The 27,172-nt window shown below is 37.9% G+C and overlaps 1 protein-coding gene and 1 pseudogene across 1 annotated transcript; one reads left to right on the top strand and one right to left on the bottom strand.

Moving 5' to 3' along the window:
- Window positions 1-1,315: 1,315 nt before the first annotated feature.
- On the bottom strand, window positions 1,316-5,997 carry LOC127413568 (microsomal glutathione S-transferase 3-like). Its single transcript, XM_051650811.1, has 4 exons — window positions 5,594-5,997; window positions 5,089-5,211; window positions 4,560-4,632; window positions 1,316-2,495 (listed from the first exon to the last, which is right to left on the bottom strand). The coding sequence occupies exons 1-4, from the start codon at window positions 5,717-5,719 to the stop codon at window positions 2,395-2,397; spliced, it is 423 nt and encodes a 140-aa protein (XP_051506771.1). The 5' UTR covers window positions 5,720-5,997; the 3' UTR covers window positions 1,316-2,394.
- LOC127413570 (arginine/serine-rich protein 1-like) lies at window positions 5,230-21,894 on the top strand (annotated as a pseudogene).
- Window positions 21,895-27,172: the final 5,278 nt, after the last annotated feature.

Raw genomic sequence — 27,172 nt, 5'->3', positions numbered from 1 at the left:
CACCAAACTTCACAGTTGGCACAATGCAGTCAGACAAGTACCGTTCTCCTGGCAACTGCCAAACCCAGACTCGTCCATCAGATTGCCAGATGGAGAAGCGTGATTCGTCACTCCAGAGAACGCGTCTCCACTGCTCTAGAGTCCAGTGGCGGCGTGCTTTACACCACTGCATCCAACGCTTTGCATTGCACTTGGTGATGTATGGCTTGGATGCAGCTGCTCGGCCATGGAAACCCATTCCATGAAGCTCTCTACGCACTGTTCTTGAGCTAATCTGAAGGCCACATGAACTTTGGAGGTCTGTAGCGATTGACTCTGCAGAAAGTTGGCGATCTCTGCGCACTCTGCGGCTCAGCATCCACTGACCCCGCTCTGTCATTTTACGTGGCCTACCACTTCGTGGCTGAGTTGCTGTCATTCCCAATCACTTCCACTTTGTTATAATACCACTGACAGTTGACTGTGGAATATTTAGTAGCAAGGAAATTTCACGACTGGACTTGTTGCACAGGTGGCATCTTATCACAGTACCATGCTGGAATTCACTGAGCTCCTGAGAGCGGCCCGTTCTTTCACAAATGTTTGTAGAAGCAGTCTGCATGCCTAGGTGCTTCATTTTATACACCTGTGGCCATGGAAGTGATTGGAACACCTGAATTCAATTATTTGGATGGGTGAGCGAATACTTTTGGCAATATAGTGTATGAATACCAAATTAATTGAAAATATATATTTTTTGAAAGTTCTTTAGAAAAAGTGCAAAGTAAAATTTTCATGATTTTAACACTTTATATTATAGATTATATTCCTTCATTATAGAGAAGGGAGTTAAAAAGTCTGTTTAACAAAGACAAATAATAGAAATTATGGCTGATTTTTCATCAACACACTTAAAAGAGAGGAAAAAGTAAATTAACACAAATAAATCTATCCTCCAAAACTAGATTAATCAGCAGATTCAAGATATTTAAAGATATTTGTGATAAATGTATTCTGTATTAACAAAAATGAGGCTATAGAAATGCATAATTTATATATTTTATCATTTATATTATAATATAAATGTTGCCTATTATTAATATTATTAATTTATCTTATTTTAAATTATGTATGGCAACAATATTTAAAAAATGAAAGCATTTAGAACCGTATGTTGTCTTGCTATGTGTTGTGAAAATGAAAATGTGTGTATGTGGGGGAGTGCTTAATGATCATAAAAATAATTTCACAATGCAAAACATATTTTTCAAATACATTAAATATTTTATTCAATATAAATGTATTGTTCAAATATGATTTTATTATAAATAATTATTTATTAGTTAATTCATATTCCACATTCACCAGCTGAAAGCAACATGTAAGACCTCAAAACACTTTCAAACCTGCAACCCTAAACTAGTGAAGACTAGGGCTCTTAAAGCATTTCAAATGTATATGCTTTAGAGTATACTTTTTGTTTCTTAGTGGTCACATCACTGTTACTATTGCTCATATTTTGGCTTAGGCATTTAAACAAACCTAAATATTGAACTTCGGCGTGTAACTTATCCCGCACCATTTGTGCTAGTCATGAACGATACCTCAAATCGTGCAGCTTGTTGAGGAAAGGTGTGCTGTAACTGTAATTAAGTAACCCAACTTTCAGTACAGTTTTTACCTCCCAAATGATTAAATGGTATATTAGAAAAAGTCCCATAGACTTACATTGAAGGAGAGACCCAAGCCACATATAGAGACCAGAATATCATTAAGACTAGCAACCACACAGCAACATGCTAAAAACACTCAGGACACCTTAGCCACTGCATAACAACACACTATCAACCTAACACCATACCCAAGCATCATGGAATCGCTCTAGGCTGTTACTCATTTAACCCCATAGTTGTCCTAAAGGCCTGTCATATGCTACTTTAAAAACATCGTCCATGAGCTGAGAATCATGTGATTATTTTCATTCACAAGTCCAAGACCCATGAACTTTGTAATCCCCTTCGAAGGCATCTCAGAAATTCCAAACAAAGCATTCTCGACATCTATAGTGAATGTGTATGAAGTATGAAGGATCACCATCCATTCTTTCACTTTAAGGCAAACTTACAAGCACTCACACAATGCACATTTTCTTATTCATCTGTCTGAATTTATTAATATTACAATAAAGTCCAAGAAATTCAGCTTAGAGTATGTGTATGAAAGTCTGCAAACATCAAACAGTTAAAAGAAAAAGTTGATTACACGGAATTACACATACCACGATATGTAAAATTACATGACAGAACAAACGTAATTAAAAAAGAGAGTAAAAATGTTTTGACGTAAAGAAAGACTGAAGGCTGCATTATGTGTCAGGTACTGGTGTTATGTGGTATTTCTTCAGTTGTGTTTCCCTTAAAGGACTCCAAGCAGCTTGAGAGCCACAGAGATGGAGAGCAGAATGACTCCAAACAGTCCGATGTATCCGTACGCACCCTGCATCCTCTTTTTAGGATCTGAGAGAGAGAGAAACCCAACACTGCTGAAGGCCTCAAACTTACACATACAATATGTTTGAAAAAAACAACATGAAAATTGTTTGAACATCTACTCTTAACTGACTTTTTGTTGAGGGCTATGGAAAGGTATCCTCCAAAATGTTCCACAAGGTTTGCAGTTTTGACGATTTTATTGTGGTCATGTCATTGAAGTTTTATTATTGGATTAAACTTTGCACAGACAAGATTAATATGCAATTCTATTACACCATTCTCATTTTAACACATATAATGTTTTAATAATGACAGCATTGTTTGTTCAGTTCGCTCACGAACAAGATGTCTCATTCAGTGCCACTGAAACCGTTCAGTCAAACCATTGAAGCCATGTCCACACTAATCAGTTATCATTTAAAAGGGTTTCAAAAACACTCTCCATTACTGCATACTTTTTTTTTTTACTGCTGGAAAACTCAAACTTAAGTTTCCTAACGTCATTGTTTTCCATATGCAAACTTTTTGAAAATGCGCTCCATTACTCCATACTTTGGAAAACGATGACGCAAGGAAAGTAAGAACTGAGTTTTCTACCCTGTTTACAGATGTTATTAAGATGCATTTTGGATGATCCGATCACAAGTGGTCAACGCAAAATATAGTTCTAAACGGGGTTCAGAACGTTTTGTGATCGGATCACAAAAACCACATACGGAGGTAGTCAAAAACACATGTGACCACATCGCATTTGAGGTGTAAACTCTAATCCGTCCTGGAAGGCAGTGAAGCGCCACCCCTCACCTGTCAATCAACTGCTACGCTAAAACAAGAGTTTGAACTTTGCCGGTTTTATTCACGCTTTCTTTGTCTTTTATTACTTTTTTGCACTTTATTATCATGCAGAAACTCAGTGACATAGTGATTGATGTATGTCGTCATGAAATCAGAGACCCTCCCATCCAAATCCGAACACAAGTGGTCACAGGAGATGCATTAAAACGACCAGGTGTAAACATGTCCACATGTGACCACATGTGATCGGATCACCCGAGACGCATCTTAATATTCAATTTTATTCTCTTATTTTCATTTTTTAATTCTATTTTTAAACGTTTAATCTGTATCATTTTCTCTATATGTTAACATATGTAAAGTATTTTGTGAACGCCGTTAAGAGCTGCTATATAAATAACGGATCCTTTACTTACTTAAAGGATTCGTTCAAAAACATTTAGTCGTTCAATACTGAAATACCACTACTTAGCATGTTCACAGTAAAGATGGATGGCGTTTGTGATGACAACACTATCAGTGTCAGAATGTGTCTCATTTCAAACAACCCGCCTGGCCATGATTCTAGAAATTCTCCCGTAAAAAAGCATGTTGCACATATACAAATATTTCAGAGGTGTCGGTTATTGATGGAGAGCCTGCTGTTCGTGGTGGTCTTGTGTATGTGTATGTGTATCGGCATTTACTGGAAAAAATTGTGAATGAAAAAAAGGTAATTGGGTAATTAAAAACTTCTTTTTTTGTATTAATGGGAAACAATTTCTATGTACGGTCCAAAAGTGTATTTTGATGTATGTGTACAAGCAATGCCTCTTTTATGTATAAAACTACGTCTTTTAGACTTTGATCCTGTTGTATACCTAATATTAGAATTTGTACGGTAAATGCTTGTACTATAAATGATTGCAGGTGTGTTACAGTGTTAGGTATTTAACACTGATGAAGGGGTGATCCCGAAAACGTTTTGCTATTGCACTTAGCACTTTTTGCACATCTTTTGCTCTGTTGGGGCTTCTGTATAAAGGCCCCAACAGTTTTTTTCCTATATTTGAGTGTGGACTCAAAATTACCTCTTGCATTATTTTTGGGTCTATGCACCTGGACAATTGGATAACTTTTTTTTTTAGCCTGGACTGGTGTTTAATGCAGCGTTGATTGTTATATTGCAAACCTCTTACGGTTTGAAGAACAATTAACTTATTTACAGCCCACCTGTTTAAAGAGTAGGAAAGGCTTCATAAACAGGTTACTTTGATTCATCTGAGAATTGATATGTCCATTTAAAAGTCTTACCGCCAGTGGAGTAACCCCAGGCATAAGAGAATCTGCTTGTCACCCAGATAACCCCTAACACAGAGGCAGCAATCTGACATGGGAGATAAAATTTGCCTGATAAACACAGGTGAACTGGGTGAAAGGTGTGTGAGAGAGAGAAATGAAGCGCATGTAAATGGAACAGGGCAGCTCTGAAAAATATAATTCACTTACACTGCCCTGATTTTTGGTGCATGAAATGCTACATTGGTACACTTGCAATGACTGTTTTTGTGACAAACTGTGATATTCAGCTGGTGTTTTTTTATCCAAAGTCACTTACAGTGGTACACTTATTAAAGGGAAAATTTCCCTTGATCAAGGGTACAACAAATATTTGTTTGTTTCAACAACTTTTCTGTTGCCAGCCCAAAACTTGGAATAGTAACCTAAAAATGAAAATTAACCTAAAAATTTGATAAATGCTTCCGTCACAGTTTTGAATACCATTAAATGTGGTGGAATAAGGTGCAAACTTAGGTAATGTATTATGCACAGGTATACTCACAGGATACTCTAATGCAGCAATGGTCTGGAAGACCAGCCACTGTGGATACACCTCCAGTGTGTTCTGATGGGCTCTCTGGATACAGTTGAACACTTGCTCCTTATCACTGTACATGGTGGGATACTAAACGCAAAATGAGTGCAGAAAAAGCATTAAACTATAAGTCATACAATAAACGATGGGTCAATCTAGGGATTTTGGTTTTCACTGTTAAATTATAGAATAGAATGAAATAGAATAGAATAGAATAGAATAGAAGAACGTTAAGGACTACCATTATGCCATCTAATTTTGTGTCCCACGGAAGAAAACATCATGCACAACATGAGGGTGAGTAAATACGTGCAAATGTGTAAGTATGCATCACCGTGTACAATATAGGTTATACAAAATAATAAAGCAAAACACTAAACAATACAATGTAGGTACAAATATTCACTATACACTACAGTACAAAAGAGTACAAACTGTGATGCTAATCATTGCATGCGAAACTTTACTGTACCATTATTTTATACTTCTTCCTTGCACCACCAACTTTGATCGCGAGATACGACAACATCCCAAAACTGTACAGATATGTAAAGATCGCATAGCCAAAGTTGGCCGGGAGCACGCTCTCAATCGCCATTTTCAACTGCACTGGACAGGTTTAGCGCTCTACCCAAGTATGAGATATTATCCTTCTTTTATTTGGAGAAAGAAAATGCACAATCATGCAGATCATGCACGGTGACTTATTTGTGTTAAAGCGTGATTCACTGACTGAAGACCATTGTAAACTCGCGATAAAACACGGATTCAAGATTAAAAAAGCTTTATTGTCATGGTAAAACAAAAGCTTTATTGCCAAAGCATAGTAACATTAAATATACATACATACATAGCCTACATACACACACATATATACATGCAGTTAAAGAAAACGATGTAAAAATACAATAAAATAAAGTGTAAATAAAATTGATTTGTTATGCTATGTTTTCCATTTTATGTAGGCTATGGCGCAGTGTTTCAGTTATTGTCTGGTAGTGATCCTGTTCTATGGCAAGGTGTTTTGACATGTATTCTTTAAAACTTACTAGTATCTATTTTTATGTTACTACTTATTTTTTTAGTGACTAGTAACTATTCCATTAGATACTAGTACTTATTCATTAGGTACTAGTACTTATTCAATAGATACCAGTACTTATTCATTAGGTACTAGTTATTCAATAGATACCAGTACTTATTCATTAGACACTAGTACTTATTGATTAGATACTATTACTTATTCAATAGATACTAGTGCTTATTCAATAGGTACTAGTGCTTATTCATTAGGCACTAGTACTTATTCAATAGACACTAGTACTTATTCACTAGGCACTACAACTTATTCATTAGGTACTAGTACTTATTCATTAGATACTAGTACTCATTCATTAGGTGTAGTACTCATTCATTAGATACTAGTACTTATTCATTAGATACTAGTACTTATTCAAGAGATTCTAGTACTTATTCAATATACACTAGTGCTTATTTATTGGATTCTAGTACTCATTCGTTAGATACTAGTACTCATTCATTAGATACTAGTACTCATTCATTAGATACTAGTACTTATTCATTAGATACTAGAACTTATTCACTAGATGCTAGTACTTATTCATTAGGTAATAGTACTTATTCAAGAGATTCTAGTACTTATTCAATAGATAGTAGTACTTATTCTTTAGATACTAGTACTTATTTAGTAGATACTAGTACTTATTCACTAGACACTAGTACTTATTCATTAGGTACTTGTACTTATTCAATAGATACTACTACTTATTCACTAGATGCTAGTACTTATTCATTAGGTAATAGTACTTATTCAAGAGATTCTAGTACTTATTCAATAGATAGTAGTACTTATTCTTTAGATACTAGTACTTATTTAGTAGATACTAGAACTTATTCACTAGATGCTAGTACTTATTCATTAGGTAATAGTACTTATTCAAGAGATTCTAGTACTTATTCAATATACACTAGTGCTTATTTATTGGATTCTAGTACTCATTCGTTAGATACTAGTACTCATTCATTAGATACTAGTACTCATTCATTAGATACTAGTACTTATTCATTAGATACTAGAACTTATTCACTAGATGCTAGTACTTATTCATTAGGTAATAGTACTTATTCAAGAGATTCTAGTACTTATTCAATAGATAGTAGTACTTATTCTTTAGATACTAGTACTTATTTAGTAGATACTAGAACTTATTCACTAGATGCTAGTACTTATTCATTAGGTAATAGTACTTATTCAAGAGTTTCTAGTACTTATTCAATAGATAGTAGTACTTATTCTTTAGATACTAGTACTTATTTAGTAGATACTAGAACTTATTCACTAGATGCTAGTACTTATTCATTAGGTAATAGTACTTATTCAAGAGATTCTAGTACTTATTCAATATACACTAGTGCTTATTTATTGGATTCTAGTACTCATTCGTTAGATACTAGTACTCATTCATTAGATACTAGTACTCATTCATTAGATACTAGTACTTATTCATTAGATACTAGAACTTATTCACTAGATGCTAGTACTTATTCATTAGGTAATAGTACTTATTCAAGAGATTCTAGTACTTATTCAATAGATAGTAGTACTTATTCTTTAGATACTAGTACTTATTTAGTAGATACTAGTACTTATTCACTAGACACTAGTACTTATTCATTAGGTACTAGTACTTATTCATTAGATACTATTACTTATTCATTAGCTACTAGTACTTATTCAGTAGACACTAGTACTTATTCATTAGGTACTTGTACTTATTCAATAGATACTACTACTTATTCACTAGACAAGACACTAGTACTTATTCATTAGGTACTAGTACTTATTCAATAGATACAAGTACTTATTCATTAGATACTAGTTCTTATTCTTTAGATAATAGTACTTATTTAGTAGATACTAGTACTTATTCACTAGACACTAGTACTTATTCATTAGGTACTAGTACCTATTCAAGAGGTACTAGTACTTATTCAATAGATACTAATATTTATTCATTAGATACTATTACTTATTCATTAGATACTAGTACTTATTGAGTAGACACTAGTGCTTATTCAATAGGTACTAGTACTTATTCAATAGACACTAGTACTTATTCAATAGGTACTAGTACTTATTCAATAGACACTAGTGCTTATTCAATAGGTACTAGTACTTATTCAATAGATACTAGTACTTATTCACTAGACTAGACACTAGTGTGATGTCTTAGGACCGGGTGGAAGAGCAACAGGGTTTTCAATATTCAACGGTGACCCTTTTATCACTAAATGATGGATGAGTAAATAATCTGTATCATGATTTCAATAAACTTTATTGAGAGTTCCATGAGAGGACAGCAGCAGCAAAAACATTTGTTCAAGAATGCATCCATAAAGTGTAGAAAACCTGTCATGGCTACTATTCATGATACTGACTCAACTTCATGCCCCTGCAGACCTCTAACACAGATCTGACCAACACTTAAAAAACAATGCAGACAGAAAGCAAGAACGCGTCCTGCGCAAACGCTCCCAAACTACACTTTAATCATTTTGATTATATAATTTTTTTTCGTATAATTCCATAAACATTTTTTTCTTTAGTTATCATCTTATTACTGCTTGCATTTACCTAATTTGACATAATCTGCACAAATGCAGATTTCCTTTAGACAGCTGCACCTGTTGTTGGCTTGTACATTATTTTGAGGTGAATTTGACTCCACAGGGGTGGAGAGAGCAGAGAGAGAGAGAGAGAGAGAGAGAGAGAGAGAGAGAGAGAGAGAGAGAGAGAGAGAGAATTAGGCAAATATCCACTAATTATAAAAATACAAAAACCGGCAATCAAATTCTGGAAACATCTAAAACTCAGTGACCACCACTCACACCATTATAAAGCCCTGCACCAATATCTACTAACCCTCATCACACTGAAGACCTGGACCAGAACAGTACTGTTAAACTAATTAGATACATCCAAATTACAGCACAAATAAAACTAAATTATATCACTTATTGGAAAATTTAAACACAAAACCAGAGTAAAATGCAACGCCAGGGGCGTAGATTCCGGGGGGATGGGGGGGAGGTAACCCCCTCAATAGTCAAAACAATCAAGTACAATTGAAATTATATCAAGCCTAATTTATCTTCTGATAGGCTAATTGGAGTCAATTGGAGGTGTACCTGTGGAAGTATTTTAAGGCTTACCTTCAAACTCAGTGCCTCTTTGCTTGACATCACAGGAAAATCAAAAGAAATCAGCCAAGACCTCAGAAAAAAAATGTGGGCCTCCACAAGTCTGGTTCATCCTTGGGAGCAATTTCCAAATGCCTTAATGTACCACATTCATCTGTACAAACAATAGTATGCAAGTATATACACCATGGGACCATGCAGCCTTCATACTGCTCAGGAAGGAGACGCATTCTGTCCCCTAGAGATAAACATAGTTTGGTGCGAAAAGTGCAAATCAATACCAGAACAACAGCAAAGGACCTTGTGAAGATGCAGGAGGAAGCAGGTAGACAAGTATGTATATCCACAGTAAAACGAGTCCTATATCGACATAACATTAAAGGATGCTCAGTAAGGAAGAAGCCAATGCTCCAAAACCGCCATAAAAAGTGCACATGGGGACAAAGATCTTACTTTTTGGACAAATGCCCTCTGGTCTGATCAAACAAAAATTGAACTGTTTGGCCATAATGACCATGAAGCACGGGAGTGGCAGCATCATGTTGTGGGGGTGCTTTGCTGCAGGAGGGACTGGTGCACTTCACAAAATAGATGGCATCATGAGGAAGGAAAATTATGTGGATATATTGAAGCAATATCTCAAGACATCAGTCAGGAAGTAAAAGCTCGGTCACAAATGGGTCTTCCAAATGGACAATGACCCCAAGCATACCTCCAAAGTTGTGGCAAAATGGCTTAAGGACAACAAAGTCAAGGTATTGGAGTTGCCATCACAAACCCCAGACCTCAATCTGATAGAACATTTGTGGGCAGAACTGAAAAAGTGTGTGTGAGCAAGGAGGCCTACAAACCTGACTCAGTTACACCAGTTCAGTCTGGAGGAATGGGCCAAAATTCCAGCAACTTATTGTGAGAAGCTTGTGGAAGGCTACCCAAAACATTTGACCCAAGTTAAACAATTTAAAGGCAATGCTACCAAATACTAACAAAGCGTATGTAAACGTCTGACCCACTGGGGATGTGATGAAAGAAGTAAAAGCTGAAATAAAATAATTCTCTCTAATATTATTCTGGCATTTCACATTCTTAAAATAAAGTAGTGATCCTAACTGACCTAATACAGGGAATGTTTTCTACGATTAAATGTCAGGAATTGTGAAAAACGGACTTTAAATGTATTTGGCTAAAGTGTATGCAAACTTCTGACTTCAACTGTACTTGCAGCTGTATAGGTGTACTTCATTATGGACTGAGCACAACAACAAGTGCTGACTAACTGCATATAAGTCAAAGAGGTGCTGATGCATATAAGATTTGTTTTCCTCCAAGGAATGACAGAGTGCAAATAATTATTGATTTATGACTGAAAAAAAGAAAAGATTATGAACACAGAAAGAAGCATTCTCCTCAGAAAAGATGTTGGTTCCATGCCTATGTACAGTCATAGTAGTTTGCTTTAATTAGTGTGTTGCTGTAATCATCATATAAAGTATAATTTACTGTAATTCATTGCACAATCTTTAAGGAAAAGTGACATCATGGATAGAAAAAAAGACAATTTACAATAGAAATATGAGGCAACTGACTACAATTGCCTCTTATAATTGAATTAGCCATGTATTATATTACTAAAGTATGTGTGGGATATATAGGAAAAACATGACACCCTTTTTCATTTAATTTATTTATTTCATCATGCTGCTCGGCAGTTCTGTAATGTCTATGCTATTAATTGTCCATTCAGCAATGTTGATGTTTCAGCTTTCTACCACTATGTGTCAGTAGGCACACTGGGTGTAAAGTGATCTTTCCCTTTTAAGAAAGAGAGTGAGGTTGCATTAATATATAACATACTATTTGCATTGAATGCAAATGTCATCTAGAAATAATACTTGTACCTATTACGTTGGGATATCTGTGGGCTAAATAGTTACTAGTCATAAAATTAAGTACTAGTACTTATATTTTTTAGGATAGTAACATTTAAATAGATACTAGGCTACTAGTTACTAATGTTGTCAAAAGTACTGGTCCTTTGGTACTAAGTCAATACTAAAATAAAAAAGATGTAACGATATCAGTGTTTCTGCAGTACCGGTAGTACCGAGCACCGACTCAATCCGGTACCAGCGCGCAATATGACTGACACACGACTGCTTTAAAATAGTGATGGGTCGTTCGCGAACGAGTCGGCTCTAAGAGCCGGCTCTTGTAGGTGAAAGCTGGGAGCCGGCTCGCATATCAGAAGAGCCGAATCTATTTATAAAAATATTTAAAAAATTAAGATATGAATAATCAAAAGATTTAAATGAATAGAATTAACGAATTCAAAGAACGAAAAAAGAAATAAAATAATATAGGCCTAAATGCTCAAGCGCACACTCATTCATTCTGACTGTCTCACCTGTTGTTCCTGTCAATCAGACACACAGTGTCAGCCAATGAACCAAAGATGCATGAGGGAGGGCGGAGCCAACTTATTATGTTGTTCAGGTTGTATTCGTTTTGAATTGTTACATTTATATGCATTTTGTTTATATACATTAAAAAGGTTATACTTTAAATGCATGTGTAATAGCATCCTTCCTTTTTACATTTATTTCAATTTGTGGGATGCTGCAGTTTTGCAAATTGTTATTTATTTTTCTTTGATATGGTGCAATATTTGATTTATATGCACTTTGTTTATATACATTAAAAAGTTATACTTTAAATGCAAATGCAAACCAATGCATTTTCAAATACATTGTGGTTAAGGTAGAGTATGATTTCATTTAACAATTTAATTAGAATTGTTTAAACACCAATCATAGTCAAACTATCGCAAACTGTTTGACTTGAAAAAAAAAAATATATATATATATATATTTTTTAAAGAGCCATTTGGGAGCCAAAAGAGCCGGCTCTTTTTGGTGAGCTGAGCCGAACGAGCCGGCTCACTGAAAAGAGTCGGAATGCCCATCACTACTTTAAAATGCTCATTTTAAGCATGTGCTCTGCTACCCCTTACACTGAAATGGACAATTAATCAAATTAAAATCGTGACATGTCCTAGTGTGATTTATTAAACCACTAAAGGCTGCAATCTTAGTGTGGAAGAGCTGCGTACTTTGAATGAATGTATAAATCCGACCGCTCATACATATTGAGAATCATTCATTCAATTGTATCAGATAACAGAGCAGAGCACTAATCTCTTTGAACCACACAGCACATGTAAACTATATATTCATATAATTAAATCACAGCATTTGCACTTTAATCTCAACTCAACTTTATTTATATAGCATTTAAAACAACAGGGTTGACCAAAGTGCTTCACAGTTATACAATTTAAAAGATAACATTAAAAAAATTACCATATACACAAAAACCAGTAATCTAACACACAAACACTCAAAAACTGTCCTACATTGCATTTGTCAGACTCAAAGGCCAGTGTAAAGAAATGAGATTTCAGGTGTGACTTAAAAGTGTCGCAAACTGTTTATCTGGAAAGTGAAGATTCAGGCAAAAAATACACATCATAATAAAAGCACATTTCAAAATGTAAGCTAGAGCCCTGAAATTGAAGAATTTGTGACAGAAATATATTACAAATGTATAGTAAAATGTAATATTCACTGTAATGATAATAATAATAATACTAATAATAGTAATAATGAAGCAATATATCACAAACAAGACTGAATAAAATAAAAGTTTGATTGAATAAAAGTTTGGCAAAAAAAAAAAAAAAAAAGAAATGCAATGGTGGCATGTTGAAAAGTTCTATTTTTACTTGTTAAAAGATTTAAGAATTAATTGTTTAGACACCATTTTGATGATGAAATTAAATTAAACTAAAACATGGACTTCTGGAAAATAACAATAATAATAATAACAAAAATGAAAACATGATGTGGTAAAGAATAAAACAGATTTCAGTAGGGTGCTACTTAAAAAAACTTAAGCAATGCATCCTTGATTGAGAAACACTTGAAGGAAACATGCATTTCTTTTAATTTATTATTTACATTGAAAAGTAACTTTTTATATAGGCTAAACAGGTGTGTTCAATAGCACATTATCATATTAGCATATTTATGTTGTGGTACTGAAATTGGTATCGAGAACCATGAAATTTCACTGGTATCGGTACCAGACTACTGAAATTCTGGTACCATGACACCACTACTAGTCACTATTAGAATAAGTACTGGTATCTAATGAATAAGTACTAATATCTACAGAATAAGTACTAGTGCCTAATGAATAAGTACTAGTACTTGTTGAATAAGTACTAGTAACTAATGAATAAGTACTAGTATCTAATGGAATAGTTACTAGTCATTAAAAATAAGTACTAGGAACATAAAAATAGATACTAGCAAGTTTTAAGGAATAAATGTCAAAATGGCTTGCCATACCTGTTCCACTGGTTGTCCTTTTGTTGTGGTAGGACTTGACATATCTCGCAGCCAGGTTTGAGCTTGCTGGGGTTTCTCCAAATAGGTATGAAAGTTTGTCCTTGTGATATATCCGATATATGCATAACTAGGGCATGTTGTTAAAAAGTGCAAAAAGTTCTGTTTCTACTTCATTTTGTGTGCAGTGGGGGCATAGCCTGTCTTCTTTTGGTAACCAGGTCTGTCTGTGTCTGCCCGTCTCTATGGCGAGGTTATGTTCACTGAGTCTGTACATTGTCAGGACATTTCTTAGTTTAGGGTCGGTGACTGTGCTCAGGTATTCTGCCAGTTAATATTCTCTGTTTAGGGACAGATAGCATTCCAATTTACTTTGTTGAGCTGTTGCTTCTGTCCAATGTTTTAGATATTTTCCTTTTTGTTTTTTAATAATTTGATTTGGTCTAGCTGGGGTTTTGTTCTGTGGTTCAGCTGGACATGTTTTTGATTGTAAAGTCAGCTCTTAAGATCAACTGGCTAATGGGGTTTCTCTCTGAGGTCAGCACTTTGTATCTTAGTACTTTGTGGTGAAGGGTTTGTGTATCACTATTTTTTAGGTGGGCATGGAATTTAATGGCTCATTTTAATTATTAGTGGGTACAGTCCTAAGTCTGCTCTGCATGCATTATTAGGTGTTTTTCATTGTACTCGCAGTATATTTTTGCAGAATTCTGCCTGCAGGGTCTCTGTTGGGTGTTTGTCCCATTTGGTGAAGTCTTGGTTTGTGAGTGGGCCCCAGCCTACACATCCATAGAGTATGATGGGTTCTATAACCAACTGAATTATTTTTAGCCAGATTCTGATTGGGATGTCAATTTTTGATATTTGTGATATAGCCAATTTAGCATTTGCTCAGGACATTTCTGTCTGTGAGAAAGTGGAGGAATTTGTTGTTTAGGATGTTGCTGAATAGTTTACCTAGGGTGCTATTTACACATATTCCACGGTAGTTATTAGGGTCAAATTTGTCTCCACTTTTATGAATAGGGGTTATGAGGCCCTGGTTCCAGATGTTGGGAAATACACCTGCACTTAGGATGATATTAAAAAGTTTGAGAATGGCCATTTTGAATTTGTGGTATTTAACCATTTCATTTAGAATGCCAAATTGATGGCATTTCTTTTTTACGGTCTCTTGAGATCCTGTTTATCTAACAGTCCAAGCACTCAACATGTTTAAATAAACATTGGTGGCTAAAGGTACCATTATAAATGTGGGTTTTATAAAGTAAATGCATAATCTACATTGAAAGAGATCACCAATGTGAAAAACAATCAATTAAATGTTTTCAAAACTTTCTGTGGTGCGTATCAAAGGACACCAAATATATTTTCAGTTCCAGTTATATTAATAATAATAATAATAATAATAATAAAAAGAAAATTAAATGGAAAAATAAATGAATTAAACACAATAAATAAGCATTTCCAATTCCTAATGTTCAATTACTCAAATCTTTCTTAGCATATAAACTGTAGATCTCTGTTTTTGTATTCTTTATCTATTTAAAAGACTCAATAAACAAACAAAAAAAATATTTATAACAAATATTGAACCATGTTTTAGATTTAGATCAGCCAAATTTGCTGAAAAACTCTCTAGACGCTTCGATGACGTCAGCACGTTTCGGTTGACGTAAAAAACCCGTCTGCGGACGAGCCACATTACGCTGAACCACTCGCGAAATAACGTTGTCCTTCAGATCGCTGCTGACTAGCCAAACAATACCTTTTATTTCAAGACATTTTTGCTTCACATAAAAATATATATTTAATTCCCAGTTAACAAATATCCCTCACAACGGGATTGTTTATGGGCGTGTGAATTTAAAGGCATGTTGTGCTTAAGTTTCAGATTGTTTCTGGTTTAAACTCACTCGAGGAGGATCGCGAGATACATTGTGTTTTTCCTCAGAAAGTCGACCTCCTTACAGTTGGATCAGGTCATTTTTGATGGTAAATCTCAGCTTAAATGTTGTTTGTGAACAAAATTAATTTATTTTAATGTTATCTAAAATAAGCATTTTAATTTTAACTTAAATTTAGTCACAAATTGGCTGAATTAGTCATCAAATAACACAAAATATTGGAAAGTTAACGACACATTATCATATTATTATCAGGATGCGAGAGAGACAGGACCCAAAAGCAGAGGGAAACAGTTCAATCGGATTTATTAATCAACACAAATTTCTCTTTTCAAACTAAGCAAGACCAGGAAATGTCTCTCCCCCGACATGCGGACAGAGACCGAGGAATCCTCCTCCGCCGGAACTGGGTGATGATCACAGGCGAAGCAGAAGGTAACCACACTTCTGGAACAACACAGCGGCAAACATTCACATTGACAATCACAATAACAATGATCCGACCTCGTGCCGTTTGCAGCTGATGGTTGTCATGATCAGTGTTCCCATGGAAACAATCAGAGTTACCATGGAAATGCTGATTCCATGTGCCAGCGGCACCTGAAACACATAAAGGCAAAATGTGAACATGCTTTGACAAAATACAGACAAGGAAAAAAACAATGCTTGAAAATGAAACACAAAGACACAGATGATGTCATGGTCCTCATCAAACAAAACCAAACCTGACAGGTTGACAGGACCATGACATCACCGGAGAGCGCACGGCGGTCCCAAACAACCGGACCCGTGTGCTCACACAAAGTGGGAACACAAAACACTGAGGCAAGCCGATACTGTCATGGTCCCATCAGGCAGAACCCCAAACTGACAAGGTGACTGGACCGTGACAGTACCCCCCCCCCACACACACACACCCCCACACCCCCACACCCCCAAAGGGATGCCTCCTGGTGTCCCAACAGTAACATTGAACAAAATAAAAAGACAGACAGCACAAACACTTAACAAAGAACTGGAAACATAAAAGAAAGGGAGAAAAACCAGGGAGGGAGTTTGAGAAAAGGGGCAGGGTCTGGCAGTCGGCGACACAGGACTGGGTGATGGCTGCTGGGCAGGGGGCAGAGAACAGTGTGGCAACTGCTGTACAGGGTTCAGGGGGGAGTGGCTCAGGGGGCGGAGCTGTGGACAAATCAGATGTGGATACCGATAGCCGCAGGGGAACGGCCTCCGTGGTCGTGAGCACTGGCAGCTGCAACAGGGGAACGGCCTCTGTGGCCGTGAGAACTGGCAGTGACAGGGAACAGCTTCCGTGGCTGTGAGCACTGGCAGTGACAGGAGAACAGCCTTCATGGCTGTGAGCACAGGCAGTGACTGGGGAACAGCTTCCGTGGCTGTGCGAACAGGCAGTTACAGGGGAACAGCATGGGCCAGGATGGGGAATGAACTCTGTGGTCATGGGCAGTGGCAGGGGAGCAGCCTTCGTGGCTGTGAACACAGGCAGTGACAGGGGAACTTCCTCCGTGGTCGTGGGCACTGGTAGTGGCAGGGAACCAGCCTTCATGGCTGTGAACACAGGTAGGGACTGGGGAACAGCCTCCGTGGTTGTGGGTACTGGCAGTGGCATGGGAACAACCTTCATGGTTGTGAACACAGGTAGAGACAGGGGAACGGTCTCCGTGGTTGAGGGCACTGGCAGTGCCAGGGGAACAACCATCGTGGCTGTGAACGCAGGTAGAGACAGGGGAACGGCCTCTGTGGTCGAGGGCACTGGCAATGGCGTGGGAACAGCCCTTGTGGCTGTGAACACAGGTAGAGACAGGGGAATGACCTTCGTGGTCACTGGGGAACATTCTCAGTGGCTGTGAGTGCTGGCAGTGACAAGGGAACGGCCTCCATGGCCGGGAGCGCTGGCAGTGACTGGGGAACAATCTCCGTGGCCAGGAGCGCTGGAAGCAACTGGGGAACGGCCTCCATGGCCGGGAGCACTGGCAGCGACTGGGGAACGGCCTTTGTGGCCGGGAGCGCTGGCAGCGACGGGGGAACACCCTCTGTGGCTGGGGGGTGCTGGCAGCGACAGGGGAACGGACTCCAAGGCCGGGGGCGCTAGCACTGACAGGGGAACGGCCTCCGTGGCCGGGGGCGCTGGCAGCGACAGGGGAACGGCCTCCGTGGCCGGGGGCGCTGGCAGCGACAGGGGAATGGCCTCCGTGGCCGGGGGCGCTGGCAGCGACAGGGGAACGGCCTCCGTGGCCGGGGGCGCTGGCAGCGACAGGGCAACGGCCTCCGTGGCCGGGGGCACTGGCAGCGACAGGGGAAAGGCCTCCGTGGCCAGGGGCGCCTGGGGAACAGGAGCCCTTCTCCTCCTCCGGGTGGCCGGGAGCACTGCTGTGGAAGCGGCCGTCATGACCGAGGATGCTGGCTCCTCCTCCTCCCACAGGCGGTGATCGGTTCACCACACTGCAGCATGACTGGGTTGAACACTCGACAGAGCTCTGCACCAAAATCCTTCAATGAGGCGCAACAAGGGCATTCATTGTCCCACATGGCGATTCCCCAATCAGCAGCCTTTCCGGTGAGGTGCAAGATGGTGTAAGCCACCTTCATACTCTCCATCGGGGAAGCAGAGGGCTGCAAAGTGAAGAACAGCACACACTGGGTCAAAAAGGCGCAACAGGATCCCTCACCTGAGAACGGAGCAGGAGGGAGGATGCACGTCTCTGGGCGCCAGCAGCACCTGAAACACATAAGGGCAAAACGTAAACATGCTTTGACAAAAGATAGACAGGGGACAATGATGTTATGGTCCTCGTCAGACAAAACCCAACCTGACAGGTTGACAGGACCATGACATCACCGGAGAGCGCACGGCAATAACATGCGCATGGCGGTCCCAAACAAACGGACCTGTGCGCTCACACAAAGGGGGTACACAAAACACTGAGGCAGGCCGATACTGACAATTACATGTGTTACTTCATGGATTGTGACATTCAGGTCCTTGTATAATATTATGGAAATGATATCAGTTGGTCAGAATGTTCTAGAGCCCAGTCAGTTGTGTAATTTGATTGACAGGAGGGGGCGGAGTCTCAGTTACACAACAGTATTTTACCTACTTTCGGTTCAGTACATTCTCTCTTAGCCACTCATTACTGCCCTCTTTCTATTGTCGAGGTTAATGAGCATTATTTGGTTCATATTATAATTCGAGACTTGATTGATTAATAACTGAATACCCTTGTTAAAAATGCATTTGCCAAATAAACAGAAAAACATATGTTGATTGTCTGAGGATGAACTGATCAGAATCCATCTGCTGTATTGAATATATAATGTTTTCTACAAACAATCGTATTTCTATTGATTTTTGAGGTATTTGTATTATGATGAATGACTGAATTGTTTGTCTTGTGACTGAACTGACTGATTGCTGTTTGCTACATTGGCTCATGTGTGACTTATTTGGCATGTGTTTGTGTAGGTTTGATCATGAAGACGAAGGGCAGCCCTGGCCGCCTCGGTAAGGGCGTGAAGGTTATCTTTAACCAGGAAGCTCCATCCAGTCACGGCTTGGCACGCTCCAGCAGCAGCAGCAGTAGTGACAGCTCGTACTCCAGCAGCAGAGGAAGCCACTCCTTCTGCGGGTCATGTGGGTCTTCACGGCACCGCCGCAGATCCTGCTCATCCTTGTCCTCTGACAGCAGCTCTTCCTCTTGCTCACGTTCCCGTTCCCACACTCACGTTCGCTGCTACTGGGCCTCAGGCCACTCATGCTGCCGCCACCGCCACCATTCTCCGCGCTCGCTCCCACTCCTATAGCCCGTCCCCCAAGCGCTCCTCCCGCCACAGACGCTACCATCACCAGAGTCGCTCCAGGTCCCGCAGTCGCTCTCCATCTCCCTATAGGTACTCCAGATGCTACAGACGTTCTCCATCCCGATCCCGCTCTCGCACTCACTCTTCCGTGTACTGGAGGGGCAGCAGGTTTGTGGGGAGGTACCGATGTCGCTTTTCTAAGTCGTAAGCCCTGGAGTCCAGGAACTCCAGGGCTTACAGAAGCCAGTCCCGAAACCGTGAACGTGTGCTATCCGCCTCAGCCTAGAAGCTAAGATGAGCAATCACCAATTTCAGGCCTTTTGGGAGCTGGATAACTGTGAACTGCCATTGTATAAGTGAAAAAATGTTGTGTAAAGATTCTTCAAAAATTCTCCTTTTGTGTCTATAGGAAAAATAACAGCTCAAAGGTTTGGAATGGTGTGGTGGTGAGTAAATAATTACATAATTTTAACCAGCGTCTTGAAATCTTCTCCACAGAGAATCTACTGAACATCGCCAAAGCAAATGCCACCAAGATTCTGGGAGTGCAGAACTAAGTGCTGCCGGCTAGCTTAAAGGAGCTGGAGGAGGAAGAGAAGAGGAGATCTTCGTCAGTTAAAGAAGAAAGGGTGAGGACTGACCAGGTACTACAGAAGACACCAGCACAAGTGAGCCTCGCACAAAACACACGAATAAAGAGGTGTTACGAACACACACTCACCTATCAATGTTATTCAGAACTTTAGCCAAATGTTTGGCATATTTTTTTTATTTTTTTTAACGTTGCATGAGTGGAGTAATACTCCAGTTAATTTAGTAAAATTCTCATCTATCCTTTTGGATTTATCTTTGATTTTGGGACGTTTACTTTTCAAAATGTAATTACGAGATGTACTTCCCTTACCTGGGTCACCATGTAATCTGTCTCCTCAGACATGAATGATTATGCCTGATGGATTTAATGGATTGATGAACAACTCATGTCCGGATTAGGTAACAGTACACGCTAAACAGTATGTACTTCTGAGTGTGTGATAGTGAGTGTGTGTGTATGTGTGTGTGTGTGTGTGTGTGTGAGAGAGTGTAAATGAGTGAGTGCACCTGGCTATTGATCCTCTCACTGTGTAGGAGTGACATTTAGCTTCATTTGTTTTGTATTTTTTGTATCGTTTCTGTTCCTGTAGAGCTGAACTCCTCCACCCTTTGGACAAAGAGGGAGAGAGGGGGAGGTCACCTGACTTGAATGACACCAACTTTAAGTCTTAAATGCACAACTGCAAAGGTTAAGTAAATGTGAATGATGTCAGGGGGCCTTGTGTCATAAAAAACACAGCACACGCACCAACTCTTCAATTTAGGGCAGTGGTTCACAACCAGGGGACCTCAGCAAACTTCCAAGGGGGCCTCAAGATGACTTAACATGATTTAAAAAGTTAATCAGTTATTTTAAAATAATCTAACATAACATAAAAAATGAAAAAGAAAAAAAAAAAAAGAAAAAGAAAAATCAAGGTGTACAACATGTGAAATGACATTCTATTTCTTATTTTAATTTAATAACTCCCTTCAGTGACTGTTTTTGTTGAAGAAGATCAGTTCTTAAAAACACTGGAATCACAAAAGTAATTATGAATAATTAATTTTATCTATTGACATTCCATGTTTATATTAATTAAGCTTTGCCATCATTACAGCTGAAATACCAGAGGAAATACTGTATTGTTGAGAATCATTGATTTAGAGAACACTGGGTGACTTGAAAGAATAAAAAGCATTAAAGAATCAATCAAAAAAAATTTAAGGATAGATTTTTAATCTTTAAGCTTTTTTTATTGTCACTTTAATCACTTTTTCCTAATTGTGGAAGTTAAATTAACCAAAATATCTCTATTTTGACTTGTAACTTCCAGTTAAAAATATATAATGAATTTACTCTTGAGTAAGAATGAAATCTGAACTAGAGCCAGTGGGGAAAAAAACCCTGGTCTTCAGTAGTCTGAACTCTGGGTGGCGCTGTTGCACTGTGTATATTTGTTGTTGATGATGAGGCAGGCATTCATAAAAACATCACAAGCTTTTGTTCCAAGGAGCATATTGTACAGTGGTTGTTAAAAATCCCATAAACATTCCATAATTGCTTAAAATGAAGAAAAGGGAGAAAACCAATTCCAAAGAAAATGATCAGCAGACAGTGTTGCATATCTGTATGATCTGTGCTACTAAGCCATAACAAGAAATGTGCTCATTGATAGATAAACATTGATAGCAAAGTTTGCCATTCACACTCATTAACAAGAAGTTTCTTCTACACTGACTGCATGTACATACTGTATATAATTTTCCTATTAAGGTCTGTATACTGGTTAAGTCAACAGCTATCAGAACATGGTAAAAATTACGAAAATAACTAATAAACTCTGCCTGTTAAATATATCTGTTGTTTTTGTTGTTTTTACTCTTCAGACTGACACATCAAGTCAGTCAATCAAACTGTCAGCTGCTGGCATGGAGTTTGCAATTTTTAAAGTTCTACCCCTTAATGTGATGTGCTGACATGCTGTTTTGAGACAGAAAAATTGAGTAGACTTAATGAGTTGGAATGTTGTCCAGTGGGTTCCCTCAGGTGTTTGGTGGTTTTAATGAATGATATAAGTCTGATAAACAGTTGTGTAATCAGACCTCTGTACACGATCCAGTAGTTGTATTCAGCACGCTGCCTATAGAGAAGGTTGGTTTGGCATACCAAGTCTGTGTTTCTGCACCCACTGTCTGTGTGTGTGTGTCTGCATTTAGCCCACATTTTTGAGTTCTTGAGCCAAAACGACTGTTGTTGTGCTTCAATTTTCAACATGTTAAGTCTTGACTCCACCTTGCATCACCTCTGAAGAACAACTGATGATTTTTGTGGAATTAGCTTGAAAGAGTATGGGAGGTTTGAAGACACCAGACACATTTTATCAAGAGCCTATAGTGATACATGAACGATGTGTTAAATTCAGCCTGACTAGTAATTATTATTTTCTGAAGAAAATGAGAGTTGTACTTGCCCTTTCAAAACTCGCCACCATGATGCTAAGACAGTATGGACATTTGCTAGGGTGTTTTGTGTGGTTACTAGTTGGTTATTTACTAGCCTAAATGAAAAGAGCCAACCCCCAAGTCTCTTTAATATTGTGGTCTCTATATGGCACAGGTCCTTCCTTCAATGCATGTCTATGAGACCTTTTTTTGCCTGCTTTATTGTCTGCAATGCACAAATCATAAGTGTAATTGTTTAGAAAAGTGTTAGCTATTCTACTCATAAGGACCCATGTTTATATTTAGGTCTCACACTTCACATTCTGACACTTTACATTCAAATGCTGCTATTTATAGTCAAAAATGCATTAAAAGTGGACCAAGAATAACCCCTTAAAAAGGAGATTTTCAAAATGCTTCCATTTAAGAGATTTAGTGCTACACTTAAAAAGTAATGTTGACACCTTTAGACATATTTGGCCTACATTTTGTCTAATCAGATATATCTAAAACGTTCATTTTTAAGGGTGGGAGTTTTTGTTTATTATTCTTATTATTCATATTATTCAATTCTTTGTTCAATTAACGTCTGTAAACATGTCTCAATTTGTTTTAACAATTAGTACAGTTGTTTACTGTTGAAGACCAATAAATATTAAATTAAATAATAATTTTAATAACTTACATCTCCTTAACAAGCTACTCTAAGTAGATTGTAGAAACCATTTGTGCCAGTGGTCTCTATGATAAACTTAAGCTTGCGATACTTTTGGGAAATGTATCGCAAGCTTATTGGATGATTAGAAGTATAATTAATGTTTTGTAGACAGTGATGAATAAGTACCAAATTGTCAAACTTAAGTAAAATGAAAGAAAAATTTTAATAGAATAAGTGTATTTAAGTATCAAAAGTAGAATAAATGTCTGTAAGGTAATTGTTTCAGGTTAAATGAGTCTTCCAAATGTTATTGTTAGACATTTTCATGAGGGCTCGTTAATAATGATTAAGACAAAAACATATCAATACATTTCTAACCAAAAAACACAGACTAAAGGAATATTCCGGGTTCAAAAAAATGTACGCTCAAATCAACAACATTTCTGGCATAATATTGATTACCACAAAAATACATTTTGACTCATCTCTCCTTTTCTTTTTAAAAAAAAAAAAAAAAAAAAGAAAAACTCAAGGTTACAGCGAGCCACTTACAATGGTAGTGAATGGGGCCAATGCGTAAATGTAAAAAACCCTCACTGTTTCAGAAGTATAACAACAAGATGTAAAACAATATGCATGTTAACATGATTTTAGTGTGATAAAACCAGTTACTAATCTTTTCTGTGTAAATTTATTTCCAATTGATTTATAAACAATTGAACAGCTCAAATAAGACGAGTTTTAACAGAAGAATTAATATAAGTGCACTTATCAAATTAAAAGCTTCACATTTCTGCCTTTAAACCTCCAAAAATGGACTCCATTCACTTCCATTGTAAGTGGCTCACTGTAACCTTGAGTTATGCTTTTTTTTTAAAGAAATAGAGGGATAAGTCAAAATGTATTTTTGTGGTAATCTACATTATGCCACAAATACTGCTGATTGAGCTTAACTTGTATTGAACTCAAAATATTATTTTAAAACTTACATGAACAATTTCTTCTCTTGAGATCCTGAGAACACAACTGTTGTCAGGGGTTCCCCTCATCAGTTTGATTCAGATTTGCGAATCGATTCGCTAAATGGATCGTTCAGTCAACTTTTTAAACTGATTTGACCGATTAAAAAAAATCTAAATGATCAAAAGATTTTACTCAAGCAATCCGCATCTAGTTAACATTTGCAGATATATTTTTGCAGTATTAAGCTGCAAAAGTAATGAAAGGGTTTAAAGAAATGTAACAGAGAAAAGTATTGATTTTCTCTTCAAAATGTAGTGAAGTGAGAGTCACGTGATGCTATGCGAGGACCATTCGTTTGAAAGACGAGCCCCGCTTAAACGGCGAGCTTCATGATGATATCTCGAACATTTATGCAGCACTAATGAAAATCTTGACCGACATGGAGGGCCTCGCAGAAATACGTTGGGCGATCACATCTATGGAGGTGAAACTTTCCAACCTGATCACAACAATGGATGATGTTGAAAAACAGGTCTAGTTTCTGGAGTCAGCCAAAAGAGAGCTACAGGCTAACCCACCTGCTACCAAGGCTGATTCCCACAAATGTGGGAAAAACTAGAGACTGTGAAAAATCGAAGCAGATGTAATAATGTGTGTTTCGATGGAATCCCCTAGGGAAAGGAAGGTCAAGATATAGTGAGGTTTTTGGAGGTGCTTATTCCGAATTTGATCGACACAGTGGCTCGATCAGCTTCTCAGAACGGGTGACAGACCCCGATCTATCCTGGCAGGATTCTTGTGGTCGGCTGACAGACTTTGTTCTGTGGTGAGGAATATAGGCAAGTTGTGCTGAGAGGACTTTTCTAGAGTTACACAAGTGAAGCGGGACAGATTCAAAGAGTGTAAAATATTACTGCACCAACAGAAGGTAAGCTTTGCACTGCTTTTTCCTGCAAAGCTGAGAATTGATGCCAAGGACGGATGTAAGACTTTACATGCCCACAACAAGCTATGGCCTTCATTAAATCAATGGTGTGAGTGGGTAATTTTGCCTGCACTCGATCAACAATACAGACTACACATCGTGCATTTTACTGATGCAGCCTGAGAGGGTTTGTTGTTCTTTTGTCTGCCCACTGGCTCCTGCCTGAATCTCAGTTTTTCCCTTTTTTTCCCCTCCCTTTGTTGACTTGCTGTTGAGCTAATTCGTTCACTTTGTGGGTTCTATGTTATAGTTTACAGGGGCCTATTTTATTTTTTATTTTATTGAACACATTTATGTACAGTTTAATGGCACTGTTTATGTTGGGGGAAAGAAAGGGAAAAGAAGGAACAAAATATATATAGTATATATACAGTATATATATGTGTAAAAAATCACTGGACTCGAGCAATCTGGTAGCAATAATGTCACGGAAAATCTCGTGAGCGTGCATGAACCGTCACCAATGGACACCAGTTGGGACTGTTATGTGTGAAGTTGAAGCGCATTTTTTCTGTGGGTTATTAAGGATGTTATGGTTACATCAGTGTTGGTTAGTGGTCTATATAATTTAGCCTTGGGTACACAATTTTTCTTTGCATGTCAATATGTCACATTTTAATATAGGTCAAATGTTTCTCTCCACGTGGAAAGTCAATGGGCTGGGGCACCCTATAAAAACAAGGAAGGGGGTATCTTTTCTTAATAGTAAAAAAAATTATATAGTGTTCCTTCAAGAAATGCACCTTTCTCCACCGGAAGCTGAAAAACTTGGCAGGTCATGGGGTGGGCATGTGTTTTGTAGTGCTGGTTCAAGTAAGAGCAGTTGAGTCATCACATTGATAAGTAAACATTTAAAATTTAAATGTCTCAAATAGATAAAAGATAATTTAGGAAGAGTCATTATTGTTTTGGCTGAAATACAGGGGTAAAATGTTATTTTGGCTAATGTTTATGCACACAACGCTAATGATCAGATCTTTTTTATAGATCTTGAGGGAAGTTACAATACAAGCAGCTGGGATCCTTCATGATATGGTCATAATAACATACCCCTTTTTTATATACATAGACAGCTAACAGGGCATTACAAATGATTTCAGTGCATTGTGATATGTATCCTATATAACATATTTTATTTTAAATGCATAGAGGAGTGTGAAGGCAATTAGTCCTGTTTTCTCTCTTCTTCTTTTTCCTTCCTACTATTAAAAAATAGTAAAAGTAGACAATATTGTCAAGATTTAGGCTATAGAAATTAATTTGTCTGTTTACTCTCCACCTTTCTGCAGACAGCCATATGAAGAGATTCTGAAACATTTCATAAAGTCAGAGGCGTTAATTATGTGATATTTGTTGTGCACAGTTAGTGTTGTGCAACCCACCGCAAAATCTGATTTGGCTTGTTTCGGAATCTAAAAAGAGACATTATCACTCTGCATGTCTGTGTCTTTTGTTTTCTTTGTGTTGATAAGATCGGAATGAAGCATCTCTTATCTACTGATGCTTGGCTGATTTGTTCATAACGTGTCTTGCTTTGTAAATGCAAATGAAACTCAATATTTATGCAAGAAGATTTAAGATCAAATGTGTATGACATTGTGTTTAACAACAGTGAAAGTCAATGTGAAATTACATTTTTTTATTTTTTATTTCTTAATCCATGTCCCTTGCCTGCTTAATATGCAGAGACATCTATAAGTAAACCATTCATAAGTTTATTTCGTGTTTTTTTTTTTTTGTTAACACAATGGATCTGTGGGGGCCTGGGTAGCTCAGTGGTAAAAGACGCTGGCTACCACCCCTGGAGTTCGCTAGTTCGAATCTCAGGGCGTGCTGAGTGACTCCAGCCAGGTCTCCTAAGCAACCAAATTGGCCCGGTTGCTAGGGAGGGTAGAGTCACATGGGGTAACCTCCTCGTGATCGCTATAATGTGGATCGTTCTCGGTGGGGTGCGTGGTGAGTTGAGTGTAGTTGCTGCGGTGGATGGCGTGAAGCCTCCACATGCGCCATGTCTCCGTGGCAACATGCTCAACAAGCCACGTGATGAGATGCGTGGGTTGACGTTCTCAGACAC

Source organism: Myxocyprinus asiaticus, chromosome 23, assembly GCF_019703515.2.
Source record: "Myxocyprinus asiaticus isolate MX2 ecotype Aquarium Trade chromosome 23, UBuf_Myxa_2, whole genome shotgun sequence".
Classification (NCBI taxonomy): domain Eukaryota; kingdom Metazoa; phylum Chordata; class Actinopteri; order Cypriniformes; family Catostomidae; genus Myxocyprinus; species Myxocyprinus asiaticus.
Note: the sequence above shows the minus strand (reverse complement) of the source record. Positions and strands in the feature narration are given on the sequence as shown.

Bases quoted from the DNA above. Each gene is read 5' to 3' on its own strand.
- LOC127413568 (XM_051650811.1), bottom strand. From the start codon at position 5,719: ATGGCGATTGAGAGCGTGCTCCCGGCCAACTTTGGCTATGCGATCTTT. The intron at 5,212-5,593 runs GTACAGTAAAGT...TTTTGCGTTTAG, and splicing joins GGAAGAAGTATAAAATAATG to TATCCCACCATGTACAGTGA. The intron at 4,633-5,088 runs GTGAGTATACCT...CTCCCATGTCAG, and splicing joins TTGCTGCATTAGAGTATCCT to ATTGCTGCCTCTGTGTTAGG.